Source organism: Pseudochaenichthys georgianus, chromosome 16, assembly GCF_902827115.2.
Source record: "Pseudochaenichthys georgianus chromosome 16, fPseGeo1.2, whole genome shotgun sequence".
In the NCBI taxonomy this organism is placed as follows: domain Eukaryota; kingdom Metazoa; phylum Chordata; class Actinopteri; order Perciformes; family Channichthyidae; genus Pseudochaenichthys; species Pseudochaenichthys georgianus.
In genome coordinates this window covers 42,680,150-42,700,672 of record NC_047518.2, presented here as the reverse complement: position 1 = coordinate 42,700,672, position 20,523 = coordinate 42,680,150, and the positions used below count along the sequence as shown (strand labels likewise).

The window sequence follows — 20,523 nt, the reverse complement described above, 5'->3', positions numbered from 1 at the left end:
TTACAGTTACTAGTTAACTTTAAAAACATGTAATCCGGTACCAAATCTGAGTATCAAAATATAAAAGTAATCTGATTACCTCAACATCAAATGCAATGCAAATTAATACACGAGAAACTAAATATCCATAAGATGTGTTTTACTTAAGTGTATTAGGTCAAGACAACAGAACATTGTGACCTTAGAAAAGAGGAAAACAAATCAAATCAAAAATGATTTTGTTTATAGGAAAAGCTGCCTTTCATGAAGCCCAACGCTGAAACACATGAGCACAGACTACAGTTAAAGAGCGGACAGAAAATGCTCCGTTTTAGTTTAATACACACACAGTTAAGCTCACACACACTATTTTACGAACATATCGGTTCACCTGCTGAATTAAAAACAGAACAAATGAAGCAAAGAAAGTGGAAACCATGAAGCAGATTCAGGCCGTAGAAGAATAGATTCACACTTAAAGTATTATCCTACAGAACAGATCCTTCTACAACAAACCAGTGGCGAACAGTGTCTCTCACGACTGGACCTTCTGTAGACACACCCCCCCCCCCCCCCCCCCGAGGGAATTGTCGTCTTAAAGGGAACTCGCAAAACAATTCCGCAACAACTTCCTCTCCACCTGTTGCACTTCTCATTTCAACGTTAAAAACAATAAAACGGCATGAATTGCTTCGTGGCATTCATCTAGATCAGGGGTTCTCAAAGTGCGGCCCGCGGGCCAATGGCGGCCCTCGGAAATGTTTCTGGCGGCCCGCGATAGTGACACGCTGAAATGCATGCGTTATATTTTAATCCTCCATGGTCGTATCTAGTAAGAATTAGAATGGAATTTAAGAATGGTAAAACTGCGCCCCCTGGGTTGTCATTCCTAAATTATGAATGACAGCTTGTGGAAAGTTTGCTAGACTACTGGTTGCATGGCAACTAGGCATCTCGCGAGTTGCGGTAATTGGTTAGTACAATAAAGAAAGCATTTGTTTTGGAATTATTTTGGGTTCCGTTTTTTCTTGGGCGGCCCTCAATCCAATATTGGGTACCTAAATTGGCCCTCACTCATCAAAACTTTGAGAACCCCTGATCTAGATGCTCTGTCTCGAGCCAGTTAACTAGCGGGCCTTCTAGAGTCCTCTGGAACCGAGGGGAACTCTGAAAGAACACGCCCATTGGCTACAAATCAATATCTGATTGGTTGATCAAACTGTCAGTCCAAAGGTACGCTCTCATTCAGTGCAACGGCCAGGGCATTCGATCAAGGATGTGGAATACCTTGCTGAAGGATGTTCTACCCAGAGACCCAGAACACGATCTGATTGGTTGCTTTATTTTCTAACACAAACCCACTGAAATGCGAAGTGCATGGTCCGAGAAGGACAAACAAATCAACGTAACACTGTAACCCTGCTAGTAATCCCCAAGTTGAACAGGGATCTGATTCCGTCTTTTCTATGCAACTGTCAGGGAATACAGTTACGTGTTGTACTTACGTAATCCCGTTACATCTATTTCTCCCCTCGCCTGTCGGCCAGCACCTCCTTAGTGCCTCCGTGCTGTTTGCCAGGCTGCCGGTATGATTCACAGAGTTTTAATTTCGCTGTGACCGGTGGCACCATATGCCCAGTGATTGAGTCATGAGTCAGTTCATGAAACTTGTTGCGACGGGACGTTCGAAGGCTCTGGATTTGTTTATCTCAGCCGCGTGTTTCGCCCCCCCGTCGAGGCACTTGACTCATACCCCTGAAGCAGGAGGGAGCCCCGTGTAAACCTGTAGCTGCAGACATGGAGGTGCGAGGGATGACTCAGAGGTACAGGGATCTCAACAAAGTGAGATGAGAGCAGCTTTTCTCAACTTATTACAAAAGCAGAACCACGAACTTTGACCCACAAAGAGATATGTGTGTAATGAGTCCCAAACATGAAGCACCACCAGGCTCACCGCAGCATCACTTTTGATTGCCTTTCCCACTGGGATTGCAATTATGATTTAAGACGTTTTAATGTGGTCATAAGTCGAAGCAATCGTAAGAATGGCAAGAAATTAAGCCTTTTTAATTGGAAGCTCTATTGAAAGCGTAATTTCCAGAAAGTTTATAGTGCGCCACATTATGCCTCTGAAGGGAAGGTGGTAAAACGCCACCCTCTAAAATGAATGTAGTGATACGTGACGATGAGATAATAAGCCGCTGCACCTGCTCCGAAGTATAGCTCCAGATAATGAAGCAAAAGGAAGTTTCACAGAACCTCATTACCTAAATAATCAAATCTTTCCGGAAACCGTGTGCATAGAGTTTGGTCGAGATAAACCTCGTTTGCAGCCCGTAATAATAATCTGTCAAATGAAGCTGTCGTGATGAAAGGCGGGAAATTACCTGTCATCCATTTTGTAGTTAGCAAAGTGTCAGGTTCCTTTTGAGATTAGATTGATATCTTGCAAGTCTTTGATCAAATGTTCCCCCCCCTGGAATCCCTAATACTTCCCTTTAATCACATACACGGTGAGAAAGACCCTCTTACACACACTAGTTAGCTTTAATTATTGTTCACCCGGGACTTACCGTCTCAGGAGGCCATACTCACAGATGTCCTTCCCCTCTAAGCAAATCCTTTTGAGATGTATGTCCCAAAATGGACGCAACTCATAAGCGTCTTTGAGCACTGGGAGAAGTGCTATAAAAAATGAAATGTATTATTATTATTAACTCCATCACACACTGTAACACGTCTATGATGTGTGCCTTGAAATTATGTGGACTTTTTGACCCTTCGAAACCTTTGTGTTGGAGCTATATATCTCTTTATATTATTTAATAGTTTAACATTTATTTTCTTGCTGTTTATAGTGTTTATTATTATCATTTATTTATATGTATTCTTAGTTAGCGTCATAAGTTAAAGTAGTTTCTATGCTTTTATTTTGAAGGCATGTTTTGGGCACTGGGTGATTGGAGCACCTGGTGTACTTGTATATATTGGAGACAGGTGGAGGTGGGGGCCAGAGCACGTTTCAAGCCACACAAAGGAACGCCATCGGAACGGCTTACGGAAAAGAGATATAGGAAACCTGCTCATTGTACGATTATTGGAATAAAATGCACAACGGAGAATCTTGTCTGGACCTGGATCCTTGCCCTGCGTAAGATCCGCTAACTAGTGCCTCAGCGGCTGGTAAGTTAAATATCTGTTTTAGTTCTATATGATTTTGGCCGCTACACTTTGTGTATGGTTCCCAAAAAAGTAGCTCTCCGTAAAAAGCCTTTGCTGACAACTTTGCAAACCAATGTATTGTTTTACGTAAACTGGCACAGCCGTAAACAGACATTCCCATTCGATTATTAACTGAAATCACTCTTTAAACTAAGCAGATAAGTTTAAACTACACACCACTGATAATGAAAAAGAATACACCCTAGCACAGGGGTGTCAAACTCAATGTCATCGCGGGCCACATTAGAATTATGGTTGCACTCAAAGGGCCGGTGGTAACTTTAAGACTATATAAATAAATATACATAGATAAATATAGATAATAAATATAAAATAATGTATAATTTTACAATATTTCCTCTGCATTGGATTATTATCGGATAGGGTAATAACTTAATAATTAACTATGTCTGAAAGCAGAAGTCTAAGGCAAATCATTGCAAGTCTCTTCATTGCGTATGTCACAAAATGAGATGCATTGTGGGACATGTAGTTTATGGGCAACGTTCTCCTGTAAAGCGGCACGTAACATTATAATAAACTTATTATATTCTTTGCAAGCTCTTGTGGGCCACATAAAATGAAGTGGCGGGCCGGATTTGGCCCCCGGGCCTTGAGTTTGACACCCTTGCCTAGCATATCGCCTCATCCAGGAATGCCATGAAGCATAAACCTTTCATTTTGCCAAGTCTGGGTCACTTAAGACTAATTATTCCCCCACTCATCCCCCAATCACCATGCTCCTAATCACCATCTTTCTGTACATCGCATAAACTATCATCAAGCCTGATTTAGACATCATCGTTTTCCATTTTCATTCCTCAACGAAGCTTTCATTAGCCGTTAAGTTGGGCTTGTTTGGAGCACCTGCATTTTTTCCCTCCTCAGACTAATCGGTTTCAGAAACTGTCATTAAGGGCAGAGGCAAGGGTCTGACACCACAGATGGCAGCAGCCTCTCGCAAATGAGCTCTGATTACGAGGTGGCAGGTTTCACTCCCGTTATCATCATTGCCTTTCACGCCATTAGGCATACACAGTGCCAGGGTCACAGCACCCAAGGACATTTACACGGTACATTTACCTTGCCGGCAAGTCACCTTGTGTTCTTCTTGCACAGCCTCTCCCTTCGGCTTCATTCCGAAAGAATTTGACAACCTCGTTTGAGTCTGTGTTGGCAAAGGCTCCGCACTCGGTGAGATATGGGATAGAGCAGTTATTTGGCTCGTACATCATACCAGGTGCTCTCGCCCCTGATCCTCACATTGGAAAGCAGAGTCTGTGAAAATGACATCAGGTTCCTGCTGCTGTGCTCCCATCAATATTTAAAGCTCTTACTCCTTTTATAGTTGATTTCTCACTGACTGGGGAGCCCTTGGCCTCTGTCAATCTGAGGGGGGAGCACAGGTCCTAGAAAGAAAGGCAGTATTGATCTAGTACCAGTGGAAAGAAAGGAAGCCAAAAGCTTAGTTCACCTTTCCCATGCTGTTTCGCACATCGTGAAGCCCCTGTAAACACAACCTGTCTGTCCCAGCTGCTACCTGACCTATATTAGCTCTTGAAAATGTCTGTCTTTTTTTTTTTGCTTCTCGCTCAGTCTCTAACTGAAGTACCTTTTTCTCCATCGTATCTGTTAGGTGTGAGGCGGCCTCCAGAGCTGGATAAGACCAATCACAGTGTCCATTACACCCTCCTGATCGCCTGTGTGTTGGTGGCGTTCGTCCTTGGCGCCTTCCTATCTGGCTTCCTGGTCTCCTGCTACTGTAACCACACGGGCCACAAGACCAAGAAACTGTCGAAGGATCCAGAGGCCCCGATCCCTCACGCCCTGTCCCTGCGCAGCCTGGCCAAGCTCAATGGCCTCCTGGACAGTCAGAGCAAGGACGACAAGTTGGAGGTGTCATCTCCAAAGATCTACAACTCTTTCTTCGCCAACAGCAAGGAACATCACACACCAAGGAGAAACGGCCATCACGCAATGACGATGGGAGACCTGGTTCACCCCCAACACCACCTGCACCACTCCTCAGAGCTGTCCGGTCTGCCGACACCTGACTCAACCCCAGAACTGCCCATCAAGAGCATGAAAGCCTTCAAGAACCAGTGGGAGAAGAACCAGAACTGCAACAATGCCAAGGAACCAAAGTCCCACAACTCCGGCTCCAGGCCCAGCTCAGCCCTGCTCCACCCGCAGGTCTTCCCATACTCCCATAGCCTGTCCAATGGGCAGCCACTCATGGGAGGTTATCTCCATCCAGATGAACGCAAAATCCATAATGTTGAACGAGTGCTGTCTCAGCAACCGTACCCCGGTTACTCCCAGAAGGTGATGGAGGTGACCTCGCTGGATGAGCTTCTGAAGCACATCCACGAGGCCAGCAGCAGCAAGAACTCCCAGTTAATGAGTCCATCAGGTCTGATGGCGTGCGGGGTGGAGGTCAGCTAGCATTCGCCAACCGTATTCAACCTCAGATCCCCGAGACAGAATCGGCCCCCTACTACAGCTCGTCCACCTTACCTCGAGACAGCCTCACCCGACGCATGGATGTTCCACCAGACATCCCCTCTCACCACCAGTCCACCCTGGAGAGGAGGCACTCCTCCCAGAGGCACTCGCTGATTGCTGCAGCCGCTAAGATGCCAAATGGAGTCGGAGCAGGCGGGGGTGGAGGAGGAATGATACCTCGCCAGCACAGCTTCAGCCAACGAAACTGTGGGCCCCATCAGCCGCCTCCCCTCCTGGCCCGGATGAACTCAACGGGCAGCGCCTGCGAGGTTCACTACCCCCACATTCCCAACGGGTACCTGACACGCCAGCACAGCTACAACGGAGAGCAGCCGGAGGTCCAGCACAGGGGCGCCATCGTCCGCCGGGCCTCCTCTCTCAAACCCGACGTCCCTCCAAAGCCCTTGTTCATACCTGCCACGTCCCCCGTTAACGAACAGGGAAAGTACAACTACTGAGGAGGCACACTCCTGGACTAGAGAGGGAGTCTCCCTCATGGTGTCTTCATAAAGGAACTTCTCTTTGAAGAGATGCAGTGGGTTCGAGGTTGCAGACCTTCAAGAAAAGTCGTGTGGCAGCCAGTGTCACTGTGGACGAAAGCCTCAACCAAACGTGTTTTTCCCTCTTCTTTTTGTCCAACGAATATCTTTGTACCATATTGGTATTGCTCAGCTACTTGCTTATTATAGAACTGCTGACTCAGGTGACGTGACGCCACCTCCTTATATTAGGCTGCCAATGTCCTCAGTGTGGATTTACAATGCAACTTAGTTTGTGGACGTGTTGATGTCAGAACAACTGAACACATCAGTCATCTTGAAGACTTAAAAGCCAGAGGCTCCTGCGATGCTTAGATTCATGCTTTTGCTTAACCTTTTCTGATGTAGTGTTGGTAACCAGTCCCCACCCGCCCCACCCTCGAATGTGTTTATATTATGCATGTGTGTGTATATATATATATGTGTGTTTATATCCACACCGTATATGTATACATATACATATGCAGTATATGTAACCTGTGGTGAAAAGTCAGCGAACTCCCCTGAAAGTAGTTATGTCTCTGCCTTACTATACTCTTTCATCTTTGGGCATATCAAACGATCCCCCCCACCCCGTAAGGAAGATCTTAGGGACACCAAATCATGCACTTCATAGATGATACATTGTCAGTTGGCTGAACACTGAACCATATGTGTTCATGTTGAAAAGAGAAAGGAAAAACTTCAACAAAGCAGCTATACTCGTCTTTTCTCTCTTCTTTTCCCGCCCCAGCAGATTGTGACGCAATCGGTTCCATTTAAGTTCCTCGAGATTGTTTCTATAAGATTGGTGCTCCACACATCCAGTGGGTCTGACATCCTCTGAAAAGGAAGTAAATAAAACTGAATGCTGACATGTCGTGGACCCAGAGAGGACAAAGTCAGAAACGCCATGCCATCTGGCAGTATGAGAATGAAGAAACGGACTGCAGTTATCATAATTATTAACTTTGTGGCTATTGGTTGTAAATAAAGGAATAATTACTAGCCAAATGTTAACTGTATGTGTAAATGTGTGCCTTATTTAATAATAGTGTGTGACATGGGGGTAGGGGTTAATGCAAGGGGCTCAGACGGCTACTAAGCTACAGTATATCGTAGGTGTTTCATTTCCTATGGTCGTCAGTGTCATATCTATTGTATATTTGAAGAGTTTCATTCCAGAGATATTGTCATTAAAAAATGCAACCATTCAGTTAACGAGAATTATGATTGTAACACTCACTAATGAAGCATATGTTGTTATATATATATATAGCATATTGAGCCCTTTTTCGTTTGGAAAAATATGATATATTATTTTCAAAATGGATACAGTGTTTTGGAATGAAACCCTTCATTTCTCTTTGTTTCATTTTTTATTTTTTAATCCGAGAAGTGCGAGCCTACAGATTGTTTTGGGAGTGTTTGGCAAAGCACGTACCCACAGCCTGAGACTGCAGACGTTCAGGTGTGGCTGCCTCCATAATGTGTCACTTTTTCACCGGGTGTCACTTTCCCCTATAGGTGCCATTGTTCACTTTTGTTTGTTAGAAGTAGCATCGCTTGGTTTTTTTGGTTTTTTTAAAGGAGCAGCTCACAGTTCCTCTTAAGTTATCCCCTACAGACCTGTAGCTATTGTAGAAGTCATTTAAATAAGGCTGATAATGGATGGAGCAACTGTCATTTTGTCCAATGCTTAATGTAAAAAAAAAAAAAGAAAGGTTCTACTATATTGCTAAAGAATAGATGCAGGATGTATGCATGAAACTGGACTTCTACGATGGTTACGGCTGTAGATTTGGACTTGTGTCACCGGGTGCCAGCTGCAACAATATGGAAATAAAATTAAAAAAACAGTAGTGGCGATTTTAGGAAATTAGTAGAAACTTGGAGAAGTGCAATGAACTCTGATCCGACAAGCTGAGATTGTGTCTTGGATCGATCCAAAGGTGGAACTGGTTCCAGGCGGCACTTGAAACATCACGACTACAACACTCAACGCTTTTCAGCATAGTCGCGTTGGCCGCGGTCGACTGGGTCTGTGAAAAACAACCCCGTTATTTACTGTATCTGAGAGTTGCGTTTTATTGATTGAAATTTCCCAGAGCTCATTTGGCCCAATATAAAGTGTCCAACTCCAACTCGAGCGAATGAAGGAACATACGGCCGCCGACCACTTTTGTTAAAAGGAAAAGAGATTTGGATATGCAGCAGTGCATTAAATAGCTTTCCGAACAAATAAAAACAAAACGTCCAAGTCGATTGAGGATCGTGACCGTAATGGTCCATAAGAGGAATTGTGGCAGCTTCAGTGTTTGATGAGTGGAAGTGTTATCTTTCTCTGCCGCTGCCGGATCGTAAAGGAGACGGGGCGGTCGCCTCTTAAAGCTTAAATCAGTGTTTGAGTTGATGTAAATACATTCTATCTGGGCGGGGCCTCATCGATTCAGTATTATGTTTTACTTTTCTCTGTTTCATTTCAAGGCTATGCCCCTTGAATAACTATGAATTTGGTCTCACAGAAATACCATTGTATGTCTCTTATACTAGGAATAAAATGAAAATATGATGCAAGCGTGTCACTGGTGAATGTGTTGAAGTATGTCGGAGCACTACGGGTGAAGCATGAACAATAGATTGGAGATTGTACGGTTTCTTTTGTCGGCTGTTGTTTCAACTCAGAGTTCAGAAACAATACCCTCATTGAAAGCGATGTATTCATTGATGCGGATTTAGAACTTCTTTTGAAAGATATCTTAAATAAAATTGAGCCTGAGACCACAGCCTGAGGCGAAGAACTCTACAGACTCGGATAGGAAACTAAAAGGTGAGCTTTTATGCCGTGTAGGATGACTTCACACATATGTTTCTTTCATTGTATAAAGTGGGTTTGGTAAAGTTGTTCCACAAAGACTCCACAGTATTATAATAGCCACAGACTGAAAAACTCATTCATGATGTAAAAACATTTTAAAACAACAACATAGTATTAGTAGTATTAAGCATGGTGGATGTACTCGGGAGCAACCGCATCTCCCTGGGAATTAAATAAATGATTCTGATTAAACCTTCAGGACTGGTTTCCCTGTAGCCTGTTTGTCTCTTCTACATCAACATGTGTCCCCTCTTCTTCATGTCTCTTCTACATCAACATGTGTCCCCTCTTCTTCATGTCTCTTCTACATCAACATGTGTCCCCTCTTCTTCATGTCTCTTCTACATCAACATGTGTCCCCTCTTCTTCATGTCTCTTCTACATCAACATGTGTCCCCTCTTTTTCACGTCTCTTCTACATCAACATGTGTCCCCTCTTCTTCATGTCTCTTCTACATCAACATGTGTCCCCTCTTCTTCATGTCTCTTCTACATCAACATGTGTCCCCTCTGTGGAAAGAGACTCAAACAAAGATTCTCTCTCTTTTTGATCCATTTCTATAAAAACCTGTCTGAAAATGAGCTGATCAGATTTTGGCCACTTGATGATGTCATAACGATGTGTTGGCCATTAGCCAATCAGCAACCAAGGTAACGTTAAGTATTGAGCAGCAGGTGTTTATTTTGTCCGCCCACTCTACAACCTGCAGCGAGAAGTCATGTTATTCCCCTGCACATAATGTTCCTCCAACACACACACACACACACACACACACACACACACACACACACACACACACACACACACACACACACACACACACACACACACACAGCGGATATAACATAATAATGGCATGTGAACATTGGCATACCTGTAGAAAAAGGAGCCCATTTCTCCACACTTGTTCCCTCTATATTTTAGCACCTTGCTGTTTTTCTTTTATAACGGCAACCATATAGAAGTAATTGCTATAATTCCGACCTGTAGCATATGGTGGATGGGAACATGTTCGTGCATACAGAGAGCTCTTGAAATGTGTGTGTGGAGAACTGCATGTGCTTTTACACCGCTTCCTTTCTGCAGGAACATGTCGTCGTAGAGGGACATTTTTCTGAGGAACTCCAGTAGATTCAAATCAGTTCAATTGTTATAAAATCTGCATTTTATTTGCACGTTTCCATCACCTCACAACAGGCTTTCTCTGCAGTCTGAACAAACGATGCTCGGGAGTGTCCTCAATCTGAGTTTAAGCGCTGAGTGGCTCTGCCTAATAGACTCCCCACAGGCTGTTACATCAGAGATAACACACAGTCATGGTGCGAAGGACCCCCGACAGGGGCCGGGGCCCGCTGAGAGACATTGCGCAAGAGCACCAAGAACTGTACTGAAGTTAAAGAATGTGGTGCTATTGAGTATGTCCATGCTTCATACTCCCATCATGTGTACGAACCTAAACACTAACTACGATACATTTATTTGACTAAATTAGTGACTAATTACAAAATAACTCAATTAAATTGGCTAATGAATTACTATGACGCTATTATGGACTAAGATACATAACCTTACCTCTTTATCGAAGCGGTTTCAAATGATGCCCATATTAATGGATAGCTAATTATAACAGTCATTTAATAAATTGACCATCCTGCATATTGAGTACTTTTAGTTTGTGTACTTTAAGAACATTTTAATGCTCATACCTGTGTGCTTTTATTTAGATTAAAAGAGGACTTAAGGGTAATTTTCAACTGTGGTATTACTGCTTATATTTTAAAGAGGCTATATAATGCTAATGTTCAGGTTTCACACCAGTATGTAGTGCCTCTACTGTGACATGAAAAAGCTCTTATTTATCTCGTATGCCTGTGCTGCAGCACCTCCAAGAGACATGTTTTATTCCCCCAGTGTTCTGCCTCGTGGATAACGTCTATCATATTTTCATCACCTCATCTTTCAATGCTGAGAGCATCTCTAACAACCTTTCTTTACCCCCACGCTGCACACAAGGCAGACATCGCACATATTTTAAAAGATGAGTGGATGTAACCAAAAGTAAGTAAAGGAGAAACTAAAAAAATCTTTTCTGGGTGAAGCGCCCCTGAACTGTAAGAAACCAATTTAAGAAAGATGGACCACGGGGGGTTTTCGCGGAAACCACAGGGTTGAAACACACATTTTTAATCATGCTCACATTATGTCCCCAGATGTACTCGCCACAGGTTGCCGCCGTCTGAATACAGAGTGGGCCGTTTGATTATCAATGTAAAGAGCCTGCAGCCGACACCGAGCCACCAGAGCATCTTTACTGCAAATGCAAGGAAGTCAGTGAGCCATACTTTACTGTAATGTCCCTCAATTTAGCTTCGTGTCCTTCTGTAAATGCATTACCGCTGAATTGTTCTGGGATAAACCTATTCAGGCTCTTAAGCGAAATGATGTTTTCCTCTAAATATACACCGTGAAGGACTCCGACGGGCGGCTTGACCTTTAGCCCAAACAGCTCTCCTAACGAGATGGTATTGATTTGATTATGCAATTATCCTCCCCGCAGTGTGTGTGTGTGTGTGTGTGTGTGTGTGTGTGTGTGTGTGTGTGTGTGTGTGTGTGTGTGTGTGTGTGTGTGTGTGTGTGTGTGTGTGTGTGTGTGTGTGTGTGTGTGTGTGTGTGTGTGTGTGTGTGTGTGTGTGTGTGTGTGTGTATGTGTGTGTGTGAGTGAGTGTGTGTGTGTGTGTGTGTGTGTGTGTGTGTGTGTGTGTGTGTGTGTGTGTGTCCTGATTAACGGACGGCGATTAGCGCCCACATAATTGTTGAGTTGCAACAACGCGCCTGCCGATGTGCTGCAGTCGCACGGAGGCCTGCGTGTTTCCGTTCCCATGCCGCTGAGGATGAACGGCTGCTGATGGAAATAAGCTTCTGCTCGAGTCAATATTTGACTCGTGTCAATAAGAGCGATCACTGCACCAGGAAACGTCACTTCACTGGCGTGTTGCTTAAGTAATTGGGTTAATTAAAGTAGAAGCACATCCATTACAGCGATATGCTCTGTTCAACATGTTCTGCTCATCGAGTGACTCTCGGTTCGATGGTTCTGGACTGAAGCTGGTCTTGATCGAGGTCAAGTGAGTAAGGTATGATACCATCACAAAGATTTAGAAGGAATGTGGTTCATATCTTTGTAACGTTTAACTCACTGTTGACGTGTGGGATACCTTTGGGGACTTTCTTGTGAATCAATCATTTGCAAAAAAATACTTTACTTTATTTACTTTTTGAAAAATAAAGAAATGGTCCCAACACTAAAGCTTTGCTAACGTAAATACAAGGCACTACTGGAGGGAAGACTTATCGAAGAGGTTTGAATCTGCCAAGTGTCTAATTTGATTCCATACCAGCGAACATGTGGTCACGTTGAAAGCTGCAGAACAAAGTATGCATGTGAACCCTTATGTTGTGTTCGGGTCTCCCGTGACCCGTCTCAAGTTAAAATGATATAACGATACGCTCTAGTGTTTTGTATCAGAACGAGGCTTCATGCTATCCTCCACAGCAGCTATGTAAACACTACAAACCTGATTTTGACAATTGTAGCCAAGTCTGAAGGTCTCTAAAAAGAAAAGTATCATTTGGTGTTCGGGTCTGGGGAGACCCGGCAGAATTGTTTTGGGTGACTCGATGTCAAATTTGGCCCAATCAAGATTCATCTTTGACTCTAGACGCCCCCCCCCCCTTCAGCCACTGTAACAATAATTGTTTGCAACATGCACCTGGTCTCCCCTCCTTCTGCCCCCTACCCTCCTTCTGCCCCCTCCCCTCCCTCTGCCCCCTCCACTCCTTCTGCCCCCTCCCCTCCCTCTGCCCCCTCCCCTCCCTCTGCCCCCTCCACTCCTTCTGCCCCCTCCCTCCTTCTGCCCCCTCCCCTCCTTCTGCCCCCTCCACTCCTTCTGCCCCCTCCCCTCCCTCTGCCCCCTCCCCTCCTTCTGCCCCCTCCCCCCACGGGAACTCCACCTTTCGAGTACACTACACTTGAACCTGAACTCACACATGCACGTGTGCAATACGTGGTGTGATGTGTTTTGGGCCATAACATTAAATTACAGCAGGATTGTGCGGTTATGAAGGCATTATTAGTTAGTTATGATGTAGATAAATCACGGGTCAAAATTGACCCGCTAACACCATGAACGGTAACAGCTTTTGAACACAACACGAGGGTTAATGGAATATCTAGTAGCTTTAAAATAGCCAGTTAAATATAATATATATATATACTCATTAAGTCAGAGTTTATTCACCTATTGTGTCTAATTTCCAGTTCAGCACATTTTCCACAAAGGCTACCACCTCAAGCTCGCATAAAAAAACATGAGATTTTGACGGCTTTTCATAACAAATAGGATATGTATTTAGCAATGACTGTTCTGTCGCTGTATAACGATTGAGCCATCACAATGATGAAAGGTTTCTGTGTAGTTTCTTTTTTTATTTTCCTTCCTTCATTGTTGACTGAAACCTCCAGCCTGGTTCAAGATGACGTAACTCCTAAGTAAGTCTGACATCTTTACCTCTTTTTCCTTTCTATGTTTTGCTTTAGTGAAAAATCGAGTAGTGAAATCCACTCTGTAAACTTCTTCTACGAAATATTTTCATCTTTAATCCAATTATTGGTTTTGACCTCGTCTGCACTTTAGACGTCTGGAAAAAAAAAAAAAGAACCAGCTGAGGAAACATCGTTTGATTGACAGAGAAAAAAAACATTTTTCAATTACAGTACACGGTCCCCTACCTCCTTTAATCCGTCTGAATGGCGACTCTGTGGATTTTGCACCCCTTTTTAAATGGGTTTCTGTGTTGTCAGCCGTTCCTGTGTGACCTCCCACACCTCCACCTTCTAAAAAAAAGAGTGCAAATCTACCGAGGAATCATGCTATGCACCTCCAAATGACTTTTTATTCCCAACATCTGCAGCCTGGCAGCAGCACGCTGACAGCTGGCATCACAATTCATTATCTCTCTGCAGGAAAAGGCTGCGAAGGTCCAGAGAGGAGCTCACACATATTTTTACTATCGAGACCTGTCAGTGAAATAACTGCCGGCTCTGACAGGTTGCCGGGGAGTTTTCTTATTTTTTTGTATTCTTCGCTATAAAACCAGGCAGATGTCTTGAAAGCACTGATCCTGGTTTCAGGACACGTGTACGGCTGCGTGTCCCTGACTGGAAGTCACGCTCCCGCCCTCCGTCGGTGCTTCATGGGTTTTTCCAAGGCCTCTCGATATTCTCTCATTCATCACTGTCACCGCTTTAAAGTGAAAAACCTTTTTGCTATTCGGCTAAACACTGAGGTTGTGCTGGATCCAGAACACTGGTCACACTCCTAATGTGCCTCCTGTGCTTTCAAAGGTTTCATTTTATTATTATAGGTATGAAGTGTAACATGTCTACATGTCTAAAAATGATTAGATTAGTTATATAGTGTAGATACATCTTGTACTTACATCATCCCAAATGTTTCTGTGTTTCCAGAAGTTGTCAAACCTAAAGAAATCTGTAATTTGAATCAATGAAGGTCCTGTTTGTGCGTCAGTGTTGTAGTTTTCTGTGACTTCCTTTCCAGTTTCAAGCCACGTTTTTCAGATATACTTTTAGACCAGTCCCGTCGTCGCTTGCTTCAATAAATAATCTTAATGAACTAGAAGCAAACCATCCTGCTTTCGCACAGCAGAAAGGATTGCATAGTTAGCTTAGCTTCTCACCTGTTAACATTAGGGAGAAGCTAATCATGCTAAAGGGTTACGCCACGGCTTTCCCCACTGAAATCTGGGGAAAGACGCAGAGGATGCAGGATGTAGACCACAGACTGAGTAGGAGAGCTGGGTCCAGATGTAAGGAACAATTGAAATATATGCCGTTCCCATCCCCCCTCATCGTGGACAAAGTAAGATAACTTGCTAATGGTCTGGAGGAGCTAATAGCATTAGCTAGAAGTCTGTTGGAATATCTCTGGAGTGTAGATTAATGTGCTTTACGGAAACAAAGCTGTACCAGGACATTTCTGACAACAACGTTTACAACAACACTGTTTTGAACGTTTCCTCTGATGGCTTCTGGACTGTGTAATTTGTTTTACTAATGTGCAAAAGTGCCAATTTATGACAAGTGTTTTACTGTTTGCACATTTGCATATTAGTTAATGTACTAACGCTAAAAACCCAGGTCATCTGATGTCTTTATCTGTATCAGAATATAGTTAACTTTTTATTAAATCCTAGTAACGTAATAGCTACTGCTCAAAGTTGTTACTCCCCGAGTCTCTCCTGAATATCAGCTTCGCTCTGTGGCGTCTCGGGATCATATGCAAAGTCTGCATTTCCTCTCGCCCCCAAGACTACAATGCAAGTAGGCTATCTGAGAAAGTGCCTCATTAAAGCGGGCATTCATTTGAGCTTGTTAAACACCGGCACGACTTTCATCTCATTTTGTGACAGCAGCATCTTGCTGAAGTTGACAGTAAAGGAAGTTTTCAGTTTCAGTCTCTCCCCCTGTCAGGATGGATTGTGAAGGAGCCGGGCAGGATTTTTCAGAAGTCCCTTTTTTATAATTAACTTTGCGAGGCTGTGAATCATCGCCACTTCTGAGAGGAGAACGTACATCAACGTGTCTACGTGTGCCCTCTGAGATGGGCCGTGATGGTGTCTTTTTACACAGCTACCTACTTAATAAACCAACAAGTTGATTCTGATTGTATTGACTTAAAGAGGTAAATAATCTGTTTCATGACGTAGCCTACCAACAGCTAGAATTAAGGCAACAGCAACGTAACGTAAAATGACGGCAGCACTGATCAAGGTCTCTGTAACTGTCCAAGTCCTTCCACATTTTTTGTACAGTCTTTAAACCAGGGCTTTCCAACACGTCGATCGCGAGCTACCGGGCAGCTTTTCAGTAGCTCGCCGCTCGATTATCGATTATAGCGTAGTAAGGGGGTTGCTTATTTTCGACAATAACGTTTTGTTATTTTAGAATGTTTTCTGTCACACGAATATTAAATTGGTCCGTGACGCAGTGATCAAGGAACAGACGTGACAGCGGCACAGCGACACCACACACGGACCAGTCTGCTTTCTCCAGCAGCACCAGTCCAGAACCAACAGCAGAATGACCCGCTCTGAATCAGGCCGCGTCGCTGCGGCTCAGACACACAGGGAGGGATATGTGTTTTTTGAAAAACACTCGTTATCAAGTCTTGGATTGCAGAGTATGAATGTCCTCTTGCTATTTTCAGTTGATAAATACTGTACGTGTGTACAGTTTGTGAAGGCAGGAGGAAAGCTTCCGGGATCACCGGCTGCAGTCGGATAGTTTAAAAATCAGCTCCTAAGTTCTAACCCTATCGTCTATTCCTTGACCTCTGAGTGAAACGTCACGGGGTTAAGGGATAGTGGATAGGAGAATCCAAAAGGACTTAGGAGAAGAGACTGCGGTACTTTAGAGAATCAGAATGCACTTTCACTATCCGACGTGTTTATGATGCGCCAGCGGATGTCATTGTGTGCGTCTGCTGCTGTGGGGAAACCATGGAAACCACAGTTTTCTATAGCGGACTACAACATGGATGTTTAATAAGAACGAGGGACTGATGTAAACTCATCTAGAGACTCTGCACCGTGCTCTGATGCTGCTGCTTTGCTTTATGAACGGGGACAACAGAGAAACATATTCTTCAGGACCAAAGTTGGAATTGAAATAAAAAAGGAAAGTGAAACTTATGCTCGTCACCCTCTCCCTCCGGTCCACATTAATACCAATGATCCCAATACGTATGATTGTATGAACTAAAGATCTTAAAATCAATACAGATGTATTTATTATAAACGTTAGTCCTTAACATCTATCACTGTGTATATCACCATTCAAACATCTTTTAGAAGTTGAACAAACCCACACAGCTCAGTAAAGACTGAAATGTTGACTTTATTTGATCATTTCAGTAAAAACTAACGTTCATATTTCTCTTTTTGATTATAATACTGATGAACGTTCAAAACAAAGCACTTTGGCAACTTACCACTTACGTTTTAAAATGCTTAATAAGCACCGTAACTTCATGATATCATTTCTCGGTCATAATCGGTTGTTTCCGTGAACGGCCGGCTGTTGAGTGACGGCAAATGCTGCGGCTGCAAGGCATTGTGGGGCAGCATTTTCGCTTCTCCTGTCGGTTAGGGAGGTCCAGTGGTTCCTAAGCTAAAGGAGGTTATAAAGGAAGTTTGAAACCTCCTTTCCTATCATTCTCATCATTCTAGAGAATTCGAACGGCACTTATCATGGCTGCCACTGAGGGACTTCCGGGTCATTTCACTCCTTTAGGAAGGTTCCTAAGCTAAATGGACTATTCGACTTCAGCCACCGTCTCCTCTCCGTTCCTCCAAGCCCCGCCCCCTCCCTGAAAATAATGAGTGACATGCTGATAGTGACCCGCTAGAAACTTTATTATTCACTTAATCACTGAGATATGATGAAGCTAATTTAATCTCATACATTCATGGGATTCATGTAACAGTGAGACAGAGAATGTGAGTGTGCACCCACATGCACTATTTTTGTTTTTATAATGCTGTTGTAAACACTCCTGTTGTCTGCTGTGTTCAGACTCAAGTCATGTGTGTGATGCTGATGCCACATTCAGGACATTCAGTATCCTTTCTTTAACAGAAGGCTGTTGCTAGAAGCTGCAGCTAGACTGCAGAAGCATTAGTTTTTTGTTTTTGAGGATGGAAAAATGTCACACACAGATATAGGGAGGCTAGAGCTATACAGTTGATTTATTATGGTTTATAATTTAATGTCAAGACGAAGAAGATGAAAAAGATGGCTGAACTGTTCAGTGTTAATCCTGTGGAGATGGAGTTTATAAATCTCAAATCATGTTCAGCTGAAGTCTCAGCAAAACTCACAACATGTCTGGAGCCGTGTAGACCCAGAAAACTATAAGAACATTCACCAAGCAGCACTGAACATGTCTGCTTTATTTGGTTCTGTTCTACAGACCTTTGTGAAGCAGCTTTTTCCGGCATGAATGAAATCTAAATACTGAACAAGACCGAACATTCAAATGACTCTATTAGAGCGAACCTAAGTGGGTCCACTCCAGCATACAGCTCTATGGTGGACTCCAGCAGCGCCATTCATCTCACTGACTGTACAAAAGAGTGAATGCACTTATTTGACCATAAGTGCAAACGATGCTTGTCAGGTGGTGATTAAGGACATGTATGTGAATGTTCAGTGACTTACTTAGGCCTACTATGTGGGCCATAATAATATGTGAGACATTTTCGTTTTCTTGGACCTTGATGTGAAGTTAAGATTTGTGATAAGCTTTAAGTATTGCAATTTCACACTTGTACAAAAGTATAGCTTAATTCAACTGATGAGTGCTATATGAATAAATGTAAGCGATGTGATGGAAGTAGCTCTTGGCCACTTTCATTTTTTCAAAGTAGCTCTCAGATGAAGAAAGGTTGGAAACCCCTGATTTAAATACTGACAGAGCCCATACCGTGTTCCTGTGTTTACTTCCTGTCGGTCTTCTTCTGCTGTTCCCTTTAGTGTTTGCTTCCTGTCTGTCTTCTTCTGCTGTTCCCTTTAGTGTTTGCTTCCTGTCTGTCTTCTTCTGCTGTTCCCTTTAGTGTTTGCTTCCTGTCTGTCTGTCTTCTTCTGCTGTTCCCTTTAGTGTTTGCTTCCTGTCTGTCTGTCTTCTTCTGCTGTTCCCTTTAGTGTTTACTTCCTGTCTGTCTTCTTCTGCTGTTCCCTTTAGTGTTTACTTCCTGTCTGTCTTCTTCTGCTGTTCCCTTTATTGTTTACTTCCTGTCTGTCTTCTTCTGCTGTTCCCTTTAGTGTTTACTTCCTGTCTGTCTTCTTCTGCTGTTCCCTTTAGTGTTTACTTCCTGTCTCTCTTCTTCTGCTGTTCCCTTTAGTGTTTACTTCCTGTCTGTCTTCTTCTGCTGTTCCCTTTAGTGTTTACTTCCTGTCTGTCTTCTTCTGCTGTTCCCTTTAGTGTTTACTTCCTGTGTCTGTCTTCTTCTGATGTTCCCTTTAGTGTTTACTTCCTGTCCGTCTTCTTCTGTTGATTTCTCTGATGTCCAGCTCTCTGTCTTTTAACCTTCGTTGTCTCTTTCCTTTTTTATACTGACACACTGATTGGCCATCTTGAATGCAAAGTGTCACGCTCTCCTCAATTTCAAACTTGAAAATCAAAAAGTACTCCATGGTGTTTTCTGACGGATGAAAACTCATATATTGTTGTCCACAACTGCCATTGAATTGACCAAACTTCTTTCTGCAGATTGATATGACTGCACATAGTCCCTTGATCCTCCTTAGCAATGGTCTGTTGGGGAAAATTAACAACCTCTGGATTGTCCAAATTGACCAATCAGAATCAAGTATTCAATGAAGCCATGTCAAAATGATCTATTAGTTACTTTGTCAATAAATATTGAACATGCTAAACATATGATGCATTGCTATACATTTAGCTTACAAAGTATATACAATTGTTCAAATAAGCTCACCATAAACAGATACACCAGTAAAATGGTAAACCTTCATAAGCTTAAATACATTTTACATAATATAGAGACAGGGAAATACTTTTATGCGATGAACCCTTCAGTCTCTGACACATTGAACCTGAATGAATTGACTTTGAGGCGGCGTGACAAGCTGTAAACACAACATTGACATATTGTCACCTTACAAAGTTAATATGGCGGATGTGTTGGCTTATTTATTTACACTCTGATCCGACGCTGAGCAACATTAGCATTCATTTGGAGTCGTGTTTATGGACACCTGACGAATATAAACCGCCTGATAATCAGAGGATGTTGTCTTACTTCAGCGTGACATTGTGTTTGTTAGCTGAGTGTGGGGAGGGGGGGGTTAATAATCAGTAAAGAGTGATGGGTGTCAGAGTGGGAATTTGTCTGTCTTACACCAACTATTTCTATAGCTTTTATTTTTGTGAGCTACCCAACCGAAAAATGTGTTAATTATCAGTTCCCGGACTAATTGTTCACAGAAGTACATTTAAAATAAGATATGCTAACGACACACAGACAAGTATGATACATCAGTTTCAAACAGACGTTTGGTCTTTCCTTTCAGATTCGTTGACAAAACAGAATATTAAACAGTCATCCTTTGAAATGCTCATATTTAAAATTCAGTTCCTGTCCCGAACTAAATCTCTGGCTTGCATGCTCTCCAGTATTTGCATCATAACTCGGCGCTGTCACGATATTCAAATCTGTCCAATCGGGCCGGTTTCCAGCGTTTGAACTGAAAAGTGTCCGTTCAGCAGGTTCACTTCTTTCAATTAGAGAAGAGGCAGCTGTCGGGGAGATGAGGTCGA

General features: G+C 43.1%; 1 protein-coding gene across 1 annotated transcript in view; it reads left to right on the top strand.

Annotated features, from left to right (window-relative positions):
* The window catches only part of sema6cb (semaphorin 6Cb), a 206,640-nt gene extending 197,340 nt beyond the window's left edge, over positions 1–9,300 (top strand). The window contains 2 exon segments of the mRNA XM_034102346.2: positions 4,838–5,623; positions 5,626–9,300. Coding sequence (XP_033958237.2) covers positions 4,838–5,623; positions 5,626–6,164 — 1,325 coding nt within the window. The 3' untranslated portion in view covers positions 6,165–9,300.
* Positions 9,301–20,523: the final 11,223 nt, after the last annotated feature.